This window comes from Phocoena sinus, chromosome 1 (assembly GCF_008692025.1).
Source record: "Phocoena sinus isolate mPhoSin1 chromosome 1, mPhoSin1.pri, whole genome shotgun sequence".
Taxonomy (NCBI): Eukaryota; Metazoa; Chordata; class Mammalia; order Artiodactyla; family Phocoenidae; genus Phocoena; species Phocoena sinus.
The window spans coordinates 29,047,839-29,068,867 of record NC_045763.1 but is presented as its reverse complement, the minus strand read 5'-3'; the positions used below and the strand labels follow the sequence as shown (position 1 = coordinate 29,068,867).

Below are 21,029 nucleotides of genomic sequence, written 5' to 3'. Positions count from 1 at the left end.
CCACCTGCCAATGCAGGGGACATGGGTTTGGGCCCTGGTCGAGGAAGATCCTACATGCCGCGGAGCAACTAAGCCCGTGAGCCACAACTACTGAGCCTGAGCTCTAGAGTCCACGAGCTGCAACTACTGAAGCTCACACGCCACAACTACTGAAGCCCACGCATCTAGAGCCCGTGCTCCCAACAAGAGAAGCCACCACAAGGAGAAGTCCGTGCACTGCAACGAAGAGTAGCGCCCGCTTGCCCCAACTAGAGAAAGCTCGTGCGCAGCAACGAAGACCCAATGCAGCCAAAAATTAATAAATAAATAAAAGAAAATAAAATTTTAGGTTTTATTTCATTTCATTAAGATAACACAGATCTTTTTGTTTCTTTACCTCACAGTGGCACCTGAAATTATCTACACACTTTGTTCACACAAATAAACATACTGTCACATGTTTCCTGAAACATGTAGCCTTATAGGTCTATCTCTTCTCCTACCCCAACCAACCTATTTCATTCCTCTTTCTTTCCTTCCTTCTTCCTAAAGGGAAGCACTATACTGAAACTGGTGTGTATTTGTCCCATCTATGTTTTTATGGTTTGTTTTTTTGTTTTTTTGTTAACATCTTTATTGGAGTAAAATTGCTTTACAATGGTGTGTTAGTTTCTGCTTTATAACAAAATGAACCAGCTATACGTATACATATACACCCATATCTCCTCCCTCTTGCGTCTCCCTCCCACCCTCCCTATACCACCCCTCTAGGTGGTCACAAAGCACCGCCATCTATGTTTTAATACTTTTACTGCATTTGTATGTATCCAGTATATACTTAAAAAAAAAATTCACATAAGTAGTAACATAACCTTTTGCTATTTGATCATCCCCCCAACATTGTTTTCAATAATAATCCATGTTGATATATGTAGACCTGGTTCATTCATTTAACTGTTACATAGTATACCACAATATAACAATTTATGTACTCATTCCAATGCTTACTTATTCTGTTATTGACAGGAATCAGGCTGTTTCCAATTTTCTGCTATTACAAATAATGTCTCAGTTTTTGCAAGATACCTCTATGGTATATTAAGGGTTTTAAGACATGTTCAATTTCATCTTTACTGGATATTGAAAACGGCCTCCAAAGTAGTTGTATCAAATCATACGCCTATAAGCAGTGCATGATAGTTCCTTATACTTTATCCTCACCAACATTTGATATAAGACTTAAATTTTTATAAATCTGATAGGTGTGAAATGGTACTGATTTCACTTGCATTTTCCTGATTACTTATGAATTTGAGAATCTGATTTTCTATTGGCCATTTGTGTTTCCTCTTTTGTGAATTACCTTTTTTTTTTTTTAACTGATTGCCTTATATCCCATAAAGCTCTTGGTTATATATGCTTTAATATTCTTCTAGCATTTTAACGTTATGGTGTATTTATAACAAATAAGTTTTAAATTTTGACAGAGCCAAGCTTACCAGTATTTTCTATTATGATTTATACATTTTACATTTTGTTCAATGTTAGAGATATTCTCTTACTTTTTCTCTGAATGAATCTTATATTATTTTTTATTTTGGCCACACCACATGGCATATGGGATCTTAGTTCCCCGACCTGGATGGAACCTGCAGACCCTGCACTGGAAGCGTGCAGTCTTAACCACTGGACCGCCAGGGAAGTCCCTGACAGAATTTTAAAGTTTTGCTTTACAAATTTTAGATTACAATCCACCTAGAAATAAATCTGGGATATGATGTGAGATGGGTCTAATTATTTTTTTCATATAGTTAACAACTGCATAAACACCGTTTATTAAACATTTTACTCTTTCCTCAGTGATTTGAAATGCCAACTTAATATCAACAAAGTTTCTACACACACACACACACACACACACACACACACACACACACACATACACACACAGAGCTTATTTCTAGGCTTTATATTCTGCTTCATTAATCTGTCCCTGCAGTTTAAAAAGTGTGCTAAAATTGTTACAGTTTCAACATAAGGAGGGCAATTCCTCCCCCTTTACTCTTCTTTAAAATTATATTGATTTTTCACTGTCACTTATTTTTTCCATATAAATCTTAATATTGACTTATCAAGTTTCACTATATACCCGATTGAGACTTTACTTAAAATTGCATTTACAGATTAATTTTGGGAGAATTGACATCTTATCAAACAGAGTCTTCTCAATAAGCCTAATATATTTCTTTCATTCAGATCTTCACTTATATCTTTCAATAAAGTTTTATATTTTAGAGACCTCTCAGAAATCTTTTATTCCTGTGTATCCCCTTTTCAACCCAAACTCTCAATGTTATCACATTTTCTAAAGCTCAGTTCAGACATCATTTACTTCTACAAATATTTTTCTAACTTTCCAGGCTCAATTAGATACTCCTCCTCCATGTTCTTGGTTTTATTTATTCATTCCTTGCTTAATATGACCGAGAGTTGTGCCAGGTATGGAGGTAGACTGGTGAATAAGATGGACAGTCCCTAGCTTCATGGAGCTTTCATTCTAACAGGAGACAAAGAATAATAAACACTTATAATTCAAGGTGACACATGGTATTACAGGGGAAGTATACTGTACTATGGGAATACGTAAGAGAAATACCTAACTCAGACTTGGGGGAATGGCTGGATGGGGGGCAAGAAGGGTGTCAAATACTGCTTCTCAAGGAAGTAACATGTAGACTGAAACCTGTAAGAAGAACAGAAGTTAGCAAACACAATAGTGACTAAATATCATAGTATTGACATCCTTGTCTTACTCTTGATTTTACTGGAAAAGCTCCGGCGCTTAACTGTAAAATCTACTCTCTGAATGTTTCCTCCCTTGGCTTCCTTGACACCATTTCTTGGCTCTCATACTGCCTGTGATAATCATTAATTGCTCACTGGTTCCTCTTCCTTAAATGCTAGTATTCTCCATGGCTCTATCCTTTTCATTCCTGTTTTCAATCTAAATACTATTTCTAAAGTTTTTCCATTTTCAGAGTTTCAAATATGGATTTATATACTAAGGAGTCCCAAAACTTTTACTTTTAGCTCACACCACTACAGATTTTCACATCTGCATTTCCAACTACATACTAGATGACTCTGTCCGTATGTTCCATAGAATCCTCAAGCTTTAGACATATTTACATTTGACATATTTATACATGGTATATACTGCCAACTAACCAGCAACAGCAGACCTACCTCCCATATTCAGTATTATCATTCATACCTGGTATGAATGAGTCACTATTCTGAATGTATGTTGGTGAGTATGCCCTTCTTGAAAGCTAGTTTATAAAAGCCAGCACAGTTAGCTAGCACAGTCACTGAAGGTTTGGGAATAGGAAGGTTGTTTCAAAGACTGAATAATCATAGAATTCTGTAGGCCAGGTATGGGGTTTTGTTTTTTTATTTTTAATATGTCAATTTGGCTAGGCTACTACTTGACAGTTATTCAATCAAACACTAATCTAGGTATTGCTGTGAAGATATTTTATAGATGTAATTAAAGGGATATTATCCTGGATAATCTGAGTTGGCCTCATTTAGTCAGTTGAAAGGCCTTAAAAACGGGGCTGAGGTATCCCCAAGAGAGAGAAGAAATTCCACCTATGGACAGCAGCTACAGTCCATACCCATGTGTTCTAGCCTGCCCTTCCTGATAGCCTACCCTAAGGATTTCAGACTTGACTATCTAGCCCCTACAACTGTGTAAGCCCAATCGCTCTCTCTCTCTATGTGTCTCCTACTGGTTCTGCTTCTCTGGTTGAACCTAATACACTAAGATTGTAGCTTTACTTCCAAAACCAATTCCTTCAAAAACCTAGTAAACCTTCTGGTCTCTTCATTTCCAATCAGTTCCATGTACCAGTAACTATACCCAAAGTTTTTTTCTGGACATGGTTTTTAAACCTATTTTTTCAACTTAATCTTTGTAATATGTTCCTTCCTCTCCATCCCACATTAGACCATCACCATCTCTTACCTGAACTAGTGATTGAAAAAGCCTCCTAACTGGCTTCTCAGATTAGTTTTTTTCTCCTCTATCTATTCTCCACACTGCTGCCAGAGGTCTCTTTCTGGAAAACAAATATGATCATGTCACTATCCTTCTTGAAAACTTTTGAAGTCTTCCTACCTACAGGATAGAGGTAAATTTGTTTTCTATTTCATTATTTTCTGTTTTTAACTCTTATTTCCTTCTATTTTTCTTTGCATTTAATTATGTTATTTTTCTAACTTATTAAGATGAATGTATAGGTAATTGATGCTTTTCTTCTTTTCTAATAGGCATTTAAGGTTTTAAATTCTCTCTAAGCATTGCTTTAGCTAATCATACCAATTCTGATATGTACTATTTTCAATACTCTTCAGTTCAAAATATTTAAAATTTGTGATTTCTTCGAACAATGGGTTATTTAGAAATTATTTTTTAGTAATATCCAAAGCTGAACTTTAAGTTCCAGTAGGAAAATAGCAGCAATTTATTTCCAAAATTTCCCACTTTCCTCCTAGAACTTGATACAGAGCAACAAAGATAATGTAAGAAAGAGAGAAAAGAAAAGGAAAAAAAACCCTACATCTTCAGTGAACCTAGGAGACAATAAAAACCTGAAAATGCCAAATTGTAAGTAAATATGGCCCAAAGTACTTGGGACTAGTAGAACCTATGCAAGGGAGAAAGACATGAAAGATGAAAGAAAGCCTAGTGGGGCAAGAGTAAATTTTCACTCCAGAGAGAGAGGTTCCTACCCTAAGTGGGAACTGCAATGTTTAGCTCTGAGATTGAATGGGGGAAATCTCAGAAGGAAGTAGAGAAAGGAGGTGTAGAAAGTGTCATGAGAGTGAGTAGAGGGTGAACTAGAAGTGACAGATCTCAGATAGGATTACCCTTCTAAAACCAAGGCTTGCATTTTTCCTCTGTAATGTCAAACTTGGAGAAAAGTTAAAAGAATAGTACAATGAACTACCATGTACCCTTCACAAATTCTCTAATTGCTAATGTTTGAGCAGGCACTTTCAAAGGCAGGAGTTGGGCTTCCCTGGTGGCGCAGTGGTTGAGAGTCCGCCTGCCGATGCAGGGGACATGGGTTCGTGCCCCGGTCCGGGAAGATCCCATATGCCGCGGAGTGGCTGGGCCGGTGAGCCATGGCTGCTGAGCCTGCGTGTCTGGAGCCTGTGCTCCACAACGGGAGAGGCCACAACAGTGAGAGGCCCACATACCGCCAAAAAAAAAAAAAAAAAAAAAAAAAAAAGGCAGGAGCTGAATTCCCCTGGTAGCAGAAACTCCTTAAACATATATTACTCAGAGGCAAAAGAGATGTGATTTATTTTGAAGAAAGAACCCATCAGAACAACAGAGGACAGAGGCCTTAAGCAGAGAAGCCTGGAAAACCACCTTGCTCCTAATGTCCTGTCCCACCTCCCTCTCCTACTCCAGTCTCTTCTAATAGGTGGTTTGGGAAAACTCATCTCATTCAAATACGAATAACAAAAGTGATAAGTATCCATACAAAAATACCATTTTAAAAATGTAAAAAAGCAGCACAACATCCCTGACAAAGAAAACTCAACAGAAAATACCACTACGAAGTAGATAAAAAACTATAACACTACTTTTTAACATGAATTCAAAACTTCTTAATGCAGCTATGAAGAAAGATCTCAGAGCAGAAATTTAAGAACTAAGGGGAAAGACAAACAGTTAAGAGAAGATGAAATAAGCACTGAGAACTCATGAAAGAAATGGAAGAAAAAGACTTTTTCAAATTCAAAAAATGAAGACTGAGCAAATGGTAAAAATTAGATCACAAAAGGCACAGTAAGGAGCAAGTAGGATGGAATTTTTTTTAAAAGAAAATAAATGACAGATTAAAAAAAAAGATAAAAGAGTTGAACCTACATTTTCAAAGGGAATCCCATGTTTTAAATAAAACTGACCCAAAATGCTCAACACTGAGAAAAAAATCTAGTAAAATAATTGTAAAAAATACTTTCAGCAACCAGACAAAAAAAGCAGGTCCCTTCTAGGGAAAAGAAAATCTGCTGACATCATATTTCTCTACTGAACATTCATTGTCAGAAGACAGTGGGAAAATACCTTTAAGAAACTCAAGAAAGTGTCATTCAGATAAACCATAATGGAAAAGAATATTAAAAAAAAAGCATGTCTCTACGTGTAGAACTGAGTCACTTTGCTGTTCAGCAGAGACTGCCACAACATGGAAATCAGCTATACTTCAATAAGAAAAAACTGAATGAAAAAAATGTGTGATTCAATCATTTTATGTCTAGCCAAGCAGTCCTTCAGGAATAAGGCTATAGACAAATGGTTTTCAATATGCAAAAACTCAGCTCTTACTCATATGAGCCCTTCCTGAAGTAACAACTTGAAGACAAACTGCAACCAAGAGATGACAGGAAAAATTTTAGCAAAAGGACTTGCAATTAGCACCAACACATATAACTGTAGATTTAAGATGAAAACGAATGAATATACAGGTGACAGAATGGAATGTAACTGTTAACATGCTCAAAAAACACTGGAACAGTAATATATACAAATAAATGAATAACAGAAAAATCATAAAAAGTAGCATAAACTCATTGATTTCACTTTACAGTAATAGACAGGAGTCAAAGTTGAAAGTCAAGTAGTATAAATTTAAGCAAAATCGTAACAACAATAAAATAATGCTATATTGGCTAAAACTAGTTAAAAAAGGAGAGGGAGGAAAGAAGGGAAGGAAACGAATAAAGCTAATATAAATGTTACTGATTAAGGAAAGCAAAAGATACTGTTTTAAAGAGAGGGAAAGATGATTATTATATGAAGGTATGAAGGTAACCACTGATGAGGAAAAAAAAAAAAACTTTCCTAATAACAGAACTAGCATTTAAAAAGCACAGAAAACATACCACATGGATTATAATCCTTTTGTTAGACAATGTAGACTTTTGGCCCAAAAGTACAAAAAAAGTCACTTTATCATTGTAAAGGGTATAAATCAATGAAGAATACAGATAGGTGTACATATGCTCCTAATACTATAGCAGCAACACCATGAAAGTGGAAATATAAGAAGAAATAGAAACACAATAGGAAATTTAAATTTATTTCTCCCATCTGAGACAAGTAAACAAAAATAAATAAGGAAATAGATGATCTAAACAACATAATCAGAATTGAAGTGCTGATGGATATTCATTTAACTCTATCCTAAAAAATGATTATATCTTATTTTCAAATAGCTATTGAACTTTCATTCACAAAATCTGACCATATATTAGGTTACTAAAAAAAAAAAAAAAAAACTCTCAACAAATTCTAAAAATAGAAATACAAACCACATTCTCTGATTAACAGCACAATGAAACTAGAAATTTATAACACAATCAGAAAATAAAAGATCTTCAATCTGAAAATTTAAAAAGTCTCTCAAACAACATTTGGATACTATGGGAAAAACAAATGAAATCTGTGGTGTTTTGAGAAAATGATATAATAAAAAATTAGGTATTAGAAGCTTTGGAACATAGCTAAAACAGTGATAAGAAGAAAAATAACTGTTCTTTTTGGGTTTTGTTTGTTTTTATTTTTGGCCATGCCACACGGCCTGCAGGATCTTAGTTTCCCGACCAGGGATCGAACCCACACCCTCAGCAGTGAAAGTGCGGAGTCCCAACCATTGGACCACCAAAGAATTCCCGAAATAATTTTTTTAAATACTTTTTTTAATAAGAAGAAATGAAATTAAATGAGTTACTAATATAGTTCAAAAAGGAAGGAAAAACAACTAAATTAACTGAAGAAAAGTGGAAGAAAAAATTTATAAAGCTAAAAAGAGAAATTAAGGAGTCAGAAAACAGAAAGCCAGAGAACTAAGAAAAAAATTCAAAAGCTCTTTGGTGGGGGGAGGCGGTGGGGTGAGGTGGGGAGAACCCGTTGATTAAACTACTACGTCTCCTAATTTAAGAGTAGAAAGAACAAAGCACAAATATAAAAAAGAAACTATGGGGATAAACCACAGAAGTAGACAAAACTAAAAAAAAAAAAAAAAAAAAAAAAAAAGGAACTACTTAGTAAAGATACATTAGATATAGATAAAATATATATTTCTAAACAGACTGATTTTTCACAAAATAAATGAAAGATTTAAAAGAGCTACCCACCAAACAAAACAAAACACACCAGGCTACAAGATTTTACAGGGGAATTCTACCAAATCTTAAAAGAGCTGATAATTTCAATACTATTTAAAAACTGTTGTACATTTTAGAAAATGGGAAACTTCTAAATTCTTTATGAAATAAAATATTAATACCAAAACTTGATAAAGACTGCATAAAAAAGAGAAGACTGCAGATCAGATCAATCTTACTTTTTGCAATTTGACTAAAAAGGTAAAGCATTAACAAACAGATTCCAGCATCACATTAAAATAATCCAAAAACACAAGTTTAGTTCAGTGTTTGTTAAAAAAGGAGAGAAATATCATATCATCAGCTCCATAGCCACTAAAAGACATCTGACAAAATTCAACATCCATTCTTGATTAAAGTACTCAATAAAATAGGAACCAACAGATGCTCCTAAACATATACATACATATATGTATTTAATGCAGAAACACTGGAAGCATTCCTTCTAAAGTAAGGAATAAAAAGAGGATGCCCACTACTCTCTAATGGTTAACACTGTCCTATCTAATTAGTCAATATAATCTGATAAAAAATATTAGAGGTATAAAAATCCAAAGGAAGACATAAACCTATCACCATCATAGATGAAATGATTATAACCTAGAAACTGCAAGGAAATCACTTGAAAAGTTAATGGAATTCAATAAGGCAGAGAGAAAAAAGTTACTATACAGAAATTAAATGCCTTCATGTACATAAACAATAACCAGTTAGAATCTATAAACCCACTTAATAGGGAAAAAAAGAGAGAGAGGACATATCCAGGAATGATAATAAGAAATGTGCAAATTTTATGTGAGGAAAACTTTAAAACACTCCTGAAGTAAACAAAGGCAATCCTGAACAAATGGAAAGGTATAGTGTTTTCTTGGATAGAAAGACTCACTATCTTAAGACTCAGTAACTTAATTTAAAAATATAATGAGGTCACAGTAAAAGTAACAGTCCATCCTCCCATAACCACTAGTTCTGACAAGGTATTTCTAAAGCTTATATAGTGAGATAAGTAAGAATGGCCTAGAAATCCTGAAGAGAAAAATGAGACTAGCCCTAGAAGATATTAAAATTATAAAAGAAAGGACTGACCGAAACACACAGCCCCACCAAAAGACAACTTTCTACATGACAAAAAGTAAAAACAAGACCACACCAAAGATCAAAAGACAAATAACAACCTAGGGATAATATCTGCAATTCATATCACAAAGGGCTAATCTCCTTGATTTCAGAAAGCTCTCTCAGTAAATAAGACCAAAAACCCAACAGAAAAAAAAGGAGCAAAGGACATAAAGAATTAATAAAAAAGAAATAAGGTGGCCCTTACATATGTGAAAAGATGGTCAAATGCAAAATAACAGTACATAAGGAAACTATTTCTTGTAAATCTGATTGACAAAAATCTAGAGTTTGACACCTCTAGTGGCAAAGATATAGGGAAACAGGTAGTCTCATTTACTGATGCAAAATATTTACAATCTCAGTGGAGGGCAATCTGGCAGTAACAATCAAAATTACAAATATATCTGCTTTTGACCCATCAATCTCACCTCCTGGAATCTATCTTAAAAATAAAAATATATGAATGATGTTCTGAAATGGAAAATAATTAAAAACAGCCCTAGTCTTCCCTGGTGGCGCAGTGGTTGCGAGTCTGCCTGCCGATGCAGGGGACACGGGTTCGTGCCCTGTTCCGGGAAGATCCCACATGCCGTGGAGCGGCTGGGCCCGTGAGCCACGGCCGCTGAGCCTGCGCGTCCGGAGCCTGTGCTCCGCAACAGGAGAGGCCACAACAGTGAGAGGCCTGCGTACCGCAAAAAAAAAACACAACAGCCCTAGTATACACCTAAAGATGACTTTAAAAATACATCATCTCGACGTATCCCCACAATGGTAGATGCAGCTGAAAATAATGACAAAACTATGTACTGATCTGGAAAGACCCAGGGATCCTTGGAGGAATGGCTGATTCCAGGTATAGAGGAGGAAATACAGGATGAATCTGGAAAATTCTGCTGTGTCAGAAAGCAAGAAAGCTATCAAAGACTATGAATTATCAACAGGACAATGTGATTTTCCACATAAGAATTCTACCTCATGTAAAAGGAATAACAGAATTAGAAAAAATACCAGTTTTTCTAGTGAAAAAATGACTAGTGAAATAAATGACTCAGGTAACAATGATCAACGAATGGAGTATCAGTGACTGAAAGACTGACTGGGAAATTTACAATGGAGAGATCAGGCCTACTGGTCTCTGAACATACTGATCAATCTTAGTACCACTAAAGTTGGGACCACTATATACTATATGCCTCCTAATATGATACAATACAGAGCATTTATGAATCAGAATTGAATCAAGCTTACAGGGCCAATTTTCATTTTCAGGAAATATAGGGGATAGAGGAAGAAGACAATGACACCACAAGAAAACAAAAGACAAATCCAGATTTTTGGATATTCTACAGGAAAAGTGAAAGTTTCTACAACAAGTCAATGACATAAAAAAGGAAAAAGAACAAAACTAGAGGGAAGGAAATGGGACTACTACATTTTTAAAAGGCATAATAGCCAAATGCGATGTGTGGATCTTGTTTAAATCCCGATTAGAACCAACCAACTATAGAAAGATATATTTGAGACTATCAGGGAAATCTGATTATGGACAGGGATTAGAAACTACAAATAAATGATTAAATTTTTTACATATGATAGTGGCATTGTGAATGTGTAAGAAAACATCCATATTTTTAGAGGTGCACACTGTAGTAGGGAAAAAATAACATGCTGTATGGGATTTGATTTAAAATTACTACAGTAGAGGAAGAAATGTACCTAGTTTAAGCAAAGGCAGAAAAATCCTGACAATCTGGATATTGGCTACATAGGCAGCAGTTTATCATACTAGTCTCTCTACTTTTATATATACTCGAAAATATTCTTAAAAAAAAACCACCTAAAAATGAGAATGCAATTAGCACCACATTAAACATCAGTAGTAGGCACAATCTAAGGGTCACCAAGACCAACAGACTTCTCTTCCTTTAAAATATGTATTTCATAATGAAATACTGACATATAATTGTTAAGGACAAAAATGAATTATAATTGCTCAGATGATCATGTCAAGGCTTTTACATTTGCTTTCATTTGCTTACTTCATGTTTAGTAGCATTCCAGGACAAGTTCTATGTAAAGGACTTCTAAATGAAATATAATAAAAAATAAAAGTTTTTCCAGTTTGTCTTAATATATGTCCAAGTATTAATTCAAGACACCAGTACATATAATTACATATAAAATGTACATATATACAGACACACACACACAGGCAATATAGAAATCAACTACCCAGCACAGAATATGGTTTTAATTCCCTTACCATCAATATTAAGCATCATTTTCCACATGGCAGGCCGAACAGACTGATGGAATCCAAACCAAACTTCCCTGCCCCCTCCCAGAGGGTGGTCATATCCTTCTGGAGCTGAGAAAAAGGAACGCCCCACAGGCGTATATCTACAAAAATTAAAATGGCATGTTCAATATTTTCCTTCCCATTGAGTATTTAAATCTGCAGGACAGGTGAGTCTAGAGGATATAATCTTAACTTATCATAATAATGCCTCTCATTATGAATATATGAAACTAAACATTTTCCAAATTTGTGAAATCAAAAAGCAACCACTCAAAATGAAAAAACACCATCCCTCACTGAAATTCTCTATACTTAAAACTAATATTTGAATAAGATTAAATTTTATTTAAAATAGTTTTAAAAAATAGTTCCAACCTTAGAAAATGCTAAAGAATAAATAATTATTGATCAAAAAGCTACTTCTATAAATGTTGTTTGTAGGACATAATATTTTTCTTTAAAAAGACACACTGATCCTATACATATACAAATAGATATATATATATATACACATGTGAGATGCTAGTGTGATTAAAAAAGTAACAATTTCAACACACTTTGATACTGTTATACAAACAATGAAATTACCTTTAAAACACGGTGATTTAACTAAAATACTAAAACTGATAATGTATCAGTTAGTTAAGATTTATAGCTCCTAAGAAAAAGGGTTAGACATTTTTTTCTGAAAAAAAAAAGCTACGCTAATGATGTGCATTTACTTTCACAGGTCAGAGAATTTTATGTAACTTACTTCTCTCAATGAATTTGTATGCATGCTATTCTTCAACTGAGATAATCAAAATATACAACATCTGAAGGTTAACCAAAGGAAGACTGCACAACCTACTTTTGGGAAGAAAGCTTTCACACTTAAAACCTAAAGAGGAAAAAAAAGCCAGAAGCACCCACTTCATGGAGGGCAGATGTCGTAGCACCACATCAACAGCATGGACAGGATTAGTGCTGATTGGCTTGTCTAATTCCAGTGGCTCTGGCAAGGTCCGTCCTGTCAGTACTTCATGTAGTAGGTGCCAACTCACCCGAGAGACAAATTTGATTGACACCTTGAAAGGTCGATCTTTTCCACCTTCCCCAGGTAAAGTAACATCTAAATCTACCTGTTGATGGGAGAAGAGTCAACTGGTAAAAGTTTTAAAGGATAAATACAATAATTTTTAACTGATACAAATATTTAAGAGAAAACAAGGCAAATATAAAAAAAAAAATCTCAATGTGAAATCGACAGACTAAAATGTAAATAAGTTATTTATGCCAGCATTCTTTGTCATTGCAAAATATGGAAATTACCTAAATGACCATTTAGGCAGATATTAAAAAAAAAGGTAACGGAACTGCTATGGAATAATTTCCAAGCTACACTGTTATGTGAAAAAAAGCAAGTACAAAAGATTACAAATAGTATGCCATATTTTATGTGAGAAAGGGGGAAATGGAAAAATATTCATATATCTGATTATTTTTGTAAAAAGAAACACAGAAAGCATGAATCAGAAACAAACAAAAAAAGGGGTTACTTTCAAAGGATATGAAAGAACAGATTGGAAGAAATAAAGGAAGGATTAACAATTCTGAGTATATTTTTCAGCTTAGTTTTGACTTTTGGAAGCATGTTAAATTAAGTTCTATAACATTAAAAAAATAAAAATAAGATCAACAAGGATGGAGAGAAAAAACTAAAACTGAATACAAAATCAAATGAAACCAAATGCATTTCAAACAAATAACATAGCCAGATTGAATGAATATTTAAAAAAAAAAAAGAAAGAAAAGAAAACACTAATTCAGGTAACTCCTGAACATAATATATTGACTATACTCTTGGTTAGGGGTGTGGAGGAGGGGTGGGTGGGAAAGAACTGCATACAAAATAAAACCTTAAACTCTTACTACTATGTTTGTTTTCCATAGTGATATAGTGTAGTAATTCAGAAACTATTTTATATGTACTGTAGGACTGAACAAATAAGTAAAAGTGGTAATATTTTGGAGAGTCAGGGGTTTAAAGGAGAAGCAAGACACAAATATGCAATGTAGGGAGTAAAGGAAGAATCCTTTTGGGATAGACTAGAACTGGAAGAATCAGTTTGAATTCATGATTTCCAATAAACATACTGTACGATATTGCATACAATAAGTGGTACTTGCAGGATACATATGTTAGGTTTATTATATAAATGTAATATTTATTATCTGTTTTGTTTATCTATTTACTTATTTATGTATTTATATTTTCTATCTCTGTCCACTGAAAGGGCTTATAAGCACATATACCCCAGCAGCAATGAGCACATCCAGTACCCAGATTTTGGTTCCTAAATTGTATTCCCTAACTAAAAGAAACCAGTGTACCTTTGAGATATGGCTGGTTGCAGGACTACAGCAGGGAAAACACAAGATGAACCTGGAACATCTTGTGCCCAAAAGTAAGGAAATACTCAAAAAAAAAAAAAAAAAAAGATGTGTCATGACAAAAGCACACAGGAACCAACTTAAAGGGGCTGCCACAGGCAAAATCTGGGACAATTTGGGCAAATAAATAAGGATAAAGAACTAGAAGAGATGAAAATGTGCTCCCTTACAGTAGAATAACAATGATTAATGTAGAAGGAATGACAGAATTAGAAAATCACCATTACTACATAATAATAAACCTTCCAAGCAAGAATCATCAGTTACTAAAAAAGTCTAAAGAGAAATGGGATTCTTAAAAGTATCTCCCTTATAAAAAGTAAAAACTTTGGTGCATCAAAGGACACAATCAACATAGTGAAAAGGCAACCTATGGAATGTGAGAAAATATTCCAAAACATATATCCCATGAGAACACATAAAGAATTCCTAAAACTCATCAACAACAATAAAATCAAATAACCCAATTAAAGAATGGGCAAAGAAGCTGAATACACATTTCTCCAAAGAAGATACACAAAAGGCCCATAAGCATATGAAAAGATGCTCAACATTATTAGTCATTAGGTAAATAAAAATCAAACCCACAATGAGATATTACCTCACACCCAATAGGATGACAACTATCGAAAATTCAGAAAACAACAAATGTTGGCAAGGGTGTGAAGTATGTGGAACCCTTGTCCACTGTTTGTAGAAACATAAAATGGTATAGTCACTATGGAAAACAGTATGGTGGTTTTCCAAAACACTAAAAATACAATTATCATTTATATGATCCAGCAACTCCACTTCTAGGTATATACACAAGAGAACTGAAAGCAGGCATTAGAAGAGAGATTTATACACCCATGTTGCATTATTTTCAATAGCCAAAAGGTGTTCATCAGTGGATGAATGGATAAACAAAATGCGTTATATACATTCAATGGAATATTATTCAATCTTAAAAAGGAAAGAAATTGTGACACATGTGACAACATGAATGAACCTTGAGGACATTATGCTAAGTAAAATAATCCAGTCACAAAAGGACAAATACTGTATGGTTCCACTTATACGAGGTCCCTAGAGTAAATCTATGTTCAAATGGGAAAGCAACCCGAGTGTCCATCAACAGATGAACGGATAAGTAAAATGTAGTATATACATACAATGGAATACTATTCAGCCTTAAAAAGGGAGGAAATTCTGACACATGTCACAACATGGATTAACCTTGAGGATACTATGCTAAGTGAAATAAGCCAATCACAAAAGACAAAACACTATGATTCCACTTATATGAGGTACTAAGTGAGGTCAAATTCATAAAGACAGAAAGTAGAATGGTGGTTGCCAGGGCCTGAGGGGAGGGAAGATGGGGAGTTAAGTGTCTAATGTGTACAGAGTTACAGTTTTACAAGATGGAGATGGATGATGGTGATGGTTGTAAATGTACTTTGACCCTGAACCATACCTTAAAAATGGCTCAGATGATAAACTTTGTGTTATGGGTATTTTACCACAATTTAAAAAAATACGATCTCCCCACAAAAGAAAGAAGAGTAACTTGAAAGGAGAAACTTGGCAGATACCAACTTAACCAAGTGATCGAAGTTAACATCACCGTTAATGGAACAAATACATATTATGTGCCTCCTGATATGATGCACTATTAAGGAAAGAACACTTACGTAATATTCCTGCCAAAAAAGCTTACTCAGAATCTAACCAAGAGGAAGCACCAGAAAAACACAGAGGGACATCCTACAAAATAACCTGCCTGTAATCTTCAACCATGTTAATGTTATAAAAGAAGAAAAAAAAAAAAAGGCTGGGAAATTGTTCCAGAATAAAGAAGACTAAAAAGATGTAACATCTAAATACATTCAGGAACCTGGATTGGATTCTGTACTAAAGGGAAAAAAAAATGCTGAAGGACATCATTGGAATACATGGCAAAAATGGAATAGGGGCAGATTAGACAAAAATATATCAATGTAAAATTTAGGGAAGTTGGTAACTGTACTATGGTTTTTATCCTTGCTCTTAGGAAAAACACATTAAAGGGCATAATGTATAAAACCTACTCTTGAATGGTCCAGGAAGAAATAAGTATGTATATGTATCTCTATATATAGCTGTCTCTATAGATACAAAGAAAGTAAAAGAGAAAGGAAAGAGAATGATAAAACAAATGGGGCAAACTTTTAAGAACACTGATGAATCTGGGTATACATGAGTTCTCTGCATGATTCTTACAACTCTTCTTTGAGTTTGAAATTATTTCAAAATAAAAAGTTACAATAGATAAATGATACATATATAGACTACAATAAAATGGCAATAAGTGCATTTAAAAAACATTGCAGAAGTATAGCTTTCTGATAAAGGAATGCATCTTACCCCTGTAGTTGCCACAGGAAGTGGATTGGCTGTGTAAAGGCTTCTTTTTCCATCATAAACTGGTCTACGGTCCCCAAATATAGTTACTTTAAAATGCTGAACCATTGAGTCAACCACCTCCCTAAAAAAGGGAAAAAATGCATTCATATAATCCTCTGCATGATGAAATACAAAAATCTTACCTAAAGTAATTTCTTACACTATTTAAAGCTGTCCAAATTCTAATAGATAATCATACATGGTAAAGATTTTGCTTTCAGGACCATGGCTTAGGATACCAGAAAGATTGATTTCTGGAAGGGATGATATGAATTTCACAAAAGACAGAGAAGAATGAATCCAGTGAATTACTTAATCATTTTGGGACACAGTTGACCTGCAAAATATTATCCTTATAAACTGATCCAAAATCCCTTTCACCATCTCTAAGCACTACCTGACACATTCACCTCTCTTTATCAAAGAATATGATGCTCTTTCCTTTGTGCTCAAATAGCACCTAGTACATATATCTATTAGAACACTTTCTTCACTGTATTATAATTATTATTATATACTTCACTTCTACTAGACTGTGAGATTTTAAGAGCAATAAACACACCTGTATCCTGCACCCGCCCCATTCCTCTACCCACCCATTCTTCCAATGGTATCTAGCCAGTAAGGATATTTTGAAACCTCCATTTTTTTACCCAGCAAACATTTTTATCCTATATACTTACATGGAATGATATTAAAGCTTTTTTAGACATTTTTAAAAATTTGCAGACTACAGAGAGAATAATACCAAATATCCACACATCAATATTTATATTTATGTACACATAATTTGTAAAAGCAGTGGAAAGACATCTAGAAGGGTATGTACCAAACAGATACAGTGGTTAGTTACCTCTGGAGAAAAAGTGAAGAGAAGAATGATTTTTTATTTTGTTTACACAATCTAAATATATTACAATGACAGTACACTCACATAGTACTGGTATAATTTACAATACATTTAAAAGAATGGGAAAAAAATTCAATTCTAGCCCAGTGAAGCAGAAGAGAAAGGAGAGAAAAAAGCATTTTCTGGAACAAAATAATTAAGCTGATTTGATACCCAGAGGAGTTTTCCAAATGCTCAAAATTTCTATTTCCCCGCCTTTCAATTTTATTTTGCAAGTATTTCTTGCACCAGTCTTCTACTTTCCATTCCCAATTACCATCATCCTAAATTAAAACCTCATGTTCTAGTACCTGAATTATTTTAAGTTTCTTGTTTTTTATGCCTTTAATTTTTTCTTCTCCGGCCCAACTTATATCCCACTGCCAAATGAGTCTCCAAACCCCACTTTTATTCTCCAGGTACAAAAGCTTAAGTTAACCATGCTCCTCAGTTCATGCCACATTAGCATCATTCATCTATATAAGACTCCTCTTCTAACTAATTGATTTCTTTCCTTCCATATTCATTTCTTATTCCCATTCTTCCCAATAAGTTATTTTTTCTAATGTGTTTGATAAACATTCTTCTGTTTGTATATATTCCTAACTTTACCCTCTGCACTAGGTTTTTAAAATCTGTTCACGTTGCTGTGGGACACTTAGTTCCTTGTGATGCAAAGTACTCCACATGCTGTCTACTTACTCTCCCAGCAATACAGACTCAGAGAACAGTCAGCCACCAAAACAATGCTACAATGCAATATCCCCTTCTATGTCCCCTTATGAACTTGTGTGAGAATTAATCTCCGGCTATATATAACCAGGAACAAAACTGTTAGGTCCAAGTGAATTTTATCAACTAAATGATGAAGAACTGCCAAACTGCTCTGCAGAATGGCTGCACTGAACAATCCTCCTGGAGGTTCTTAATTCCCTACATCCCAGACAAGATTTGGCATTATCCAGCTTTGCTTTCTAATTTTTGCTAGCCCAGTGGGTAAAACTAAAAGCTTGTTTTATTTAGATTTCTCTTATTACTAATGAATTTGAGCATCCCTTCATTATTTGTGTTTCTTCTTTTGTGAATTCCCTGTTTGTTTCCTTTGTTCATTGTGTATTGGGGTCCCAGTTTTCTTGTTGAATTGAAGGAGCTTCTTTGATATTCTAATGTTAATTCATTTAACAGGTTTAGTTGTTGCAAATATCTTTCCCCCAAATGTTACCTACCTGTTAACAATGTCCATGTATTTACTGAACTGAAATTTTTAATGCTGTATCATCAAATTAATCGTTTTTTCACCTTATGGTTTCATGCTTTTAAGGTTTTAAGAAATAATTTGCAAATATTAACTCACAAAGATGTACTATGTTTCATTAACTCTATAATTTTATCTATATTATGTTGGTCACTAATCCATGAGGTTCTTCTTTATAAACAGTATTATGTAAGAACTCAATTTTATTTTTCTCCCTACCAGTCTTCCCACACCATCTACTAAACAATCTATATTTAACTGATCAATTTATAATGCCAGTTTATCTTATTAAGTTCTGATCTGAGTTCTCTATGCTGTCCCAGTGGTCTCCTTGTCTGTTCTTGGACCAGTATCATATGTTTTCATGATTACTGGAGTGTTTTATTATGTTGTAATGCGGGGTAGGGCAAGTTCCTTTTCTTTCTCTAAGATATCAATAACTTGGAAATTCATGGAAACATTTATTCAAAATAAATTTCGAGTCCTCTCCCACTGCCCCAAACTATCAATACAATAAGGAAAAGAAACATATCTAGTGCCCTACATATAGTAAACAATCAAAAAAATCTGTTGGGACTTCGCTGGTGGCGCAGTGTTTAAGAATCCGCCTGCCAATGCAAGGGACACGGGTTCGAGCCCTGGTCCGGGAGGATCCCACATGCCGCGGAGCAGCTAAGCCCGGGCGCCACAACTACTGAGCCCATGAGCCACAACTACTGAGGCCCGCGCGCCTACAGCCCCGTGCTCCGCAACAAACAGAGGCCACCGCAGTGAGAAGCCGTGCACCGCAACGAGGAGGGGCCCACCCCCCAGCTCATCACAGCTGGAGAAAACTCGCACACAGCAACAAAGACCCAACCCAGCCAAAAATAGATAAATAAATTTATTTTAAAAAAAATCTGTTGGTTAAGAAACCCTCAAATAATACAAACTCGAGAGACAAGGCTAGTATGCTAAAAACAAATTAGTGTATTAAAAGCTACTGACAAACTACCACAATAAACAAAATAAAAGAAGATGAAACATAATACGGGTAACTGTAAAGTCTAAACACTTATGCTTGAAAAGTTCAACTGCAATAAGAACAAATTAGAGGATCTAAACTTACCCACTGCTCTCCTGCAAAGGGGCTTTAGGTGACTATAAATCCAAAATCAACTAATACTGTGATGTAGTTTCTTCAGAATTAAAGAACTCAGGTTGTATATATTTAAATACCCAGTATAAGGCAGGTAACCATCCCATCAAATATTACACAGGTCATTTCAAACTCTGGAGTACTCTGTTCAATTTGGAAAAAACTTAAGACCCTAACAAATGAAATATAATCATAAAAAGGTAATCCTGATAGAAACTCACATAATATGAGCAAAAATAAATCAAATTAAGGACTCAGTCTAGAATAGGAAAGAGTCAAAGGAAATTAGAGAAGTCTTCAGCTATTTTGACAGACTGTCATGTGAAAAACTGAGTAGAGTATCTTCCTTGTATGGGAGGACAGAATTAGGACAAATAGCTGGAAAATATAAGGAGCTAGATTTTGGAACAAAAATTTCCAACATTTGCTAACCACCAGAGTTATTCACGAGTGGATTACACTATCTCATAAAGTACCTGAGTTCATCCTTGCTAGAATTGTTCAAAAAGCACTTATGTCAGAGAAGATACCGACTAGAAGATTGAAATGAATAATATCTACAATCTCCTCTAACAGCAAAATTTAATTAAGAGAATATCAAATAATGAAACTGCAGATCATAGCATCAGATACAGAAACTCCTTTATAAACAATTACACTAAATATTGATTTGAAGTTAAGGCTTCTGAGCCTTTACAGAATGGTATTAGAATTCTATGTACACTGGGCAATTTTAACTTTAACCTCTTACTAATATGATATAATTAAATGATATATTTAGACTTTTAATGGCACTCTATTATGCAAATTAACAAAATGACAAATGCAGGAACTGCAACTTGTCTTTTTTTTTTTTTTCGCAGTACGCGGGCCTTTCACTGCTGTGGCCTCTCCTGTTGCGGAGCACAGGCTCCGGACGCGCAGGCTCAGCTGCCATGGCTCACGGGCCCAGCCACTCCGCGGCATGTGGGATCCTCCCGGACCGGGGCACGAACCCGCGTCCCCTGCATCAGCAGGCGGACTCTCAACCACTGCACCACCAGGGAAGCCCAACTTGTCATTTTTTATCTCAAATGATACTATAGCAAAGCGTAGTTTATTAGAATATTCATCAGGCAGGCATGTGAAACTAGAGGAAAAACTCTCTAAAACAGTAATTTATCTAGTCATCTAGTCAGCTGTAGCAGCAAAGGTACTCACTATATTATGAAGAAAGTTTGAACTGAGAAATGGCCAACTTGAG

The 21,029-nt window shown here is 34.8% G+C and overlaps 1 protein-coding gene across 6 annotated transcripts in view; it reads right to left on the bottom strand.

Moving 5' to 3' along the window:
• The window catches only part of AGO3 (argonaute RISC catalytic component 3), a 121,147-nt gene that overhangs the window by 65,805 nt on the left and 34,313 nt on the right, over positions 1-21,029 (bottom strand). For 3 of the 6 annotated variants that reach the window (XM_032650009.1, XM_032650025.1, XM_032650016.1), the window contains 3 exons: positions 16,466-16,586; positions 12,557-12,765; positions 11,609-11,745 (listed from right to left, as the gene is read on the bottom strand). In XM_032650009.1, the coding sequence (XP_032505900.1) occupies positions 11,609-11,745; positions 12,557-12,765; positions 16,466-16,586 (467 nt within the window). Of the gene's footprint in view, positions 1-2,635; positions 4,439-11,608; positions 11,746-12,556; positions 12,766-16,465; positions 16,589-21,029 lie in introns of those variants that run through there. The other 3 variants (XM_032650035.1, XM_032650042.1, XM_032650052.1) reach the window with 3 other exon arrangements.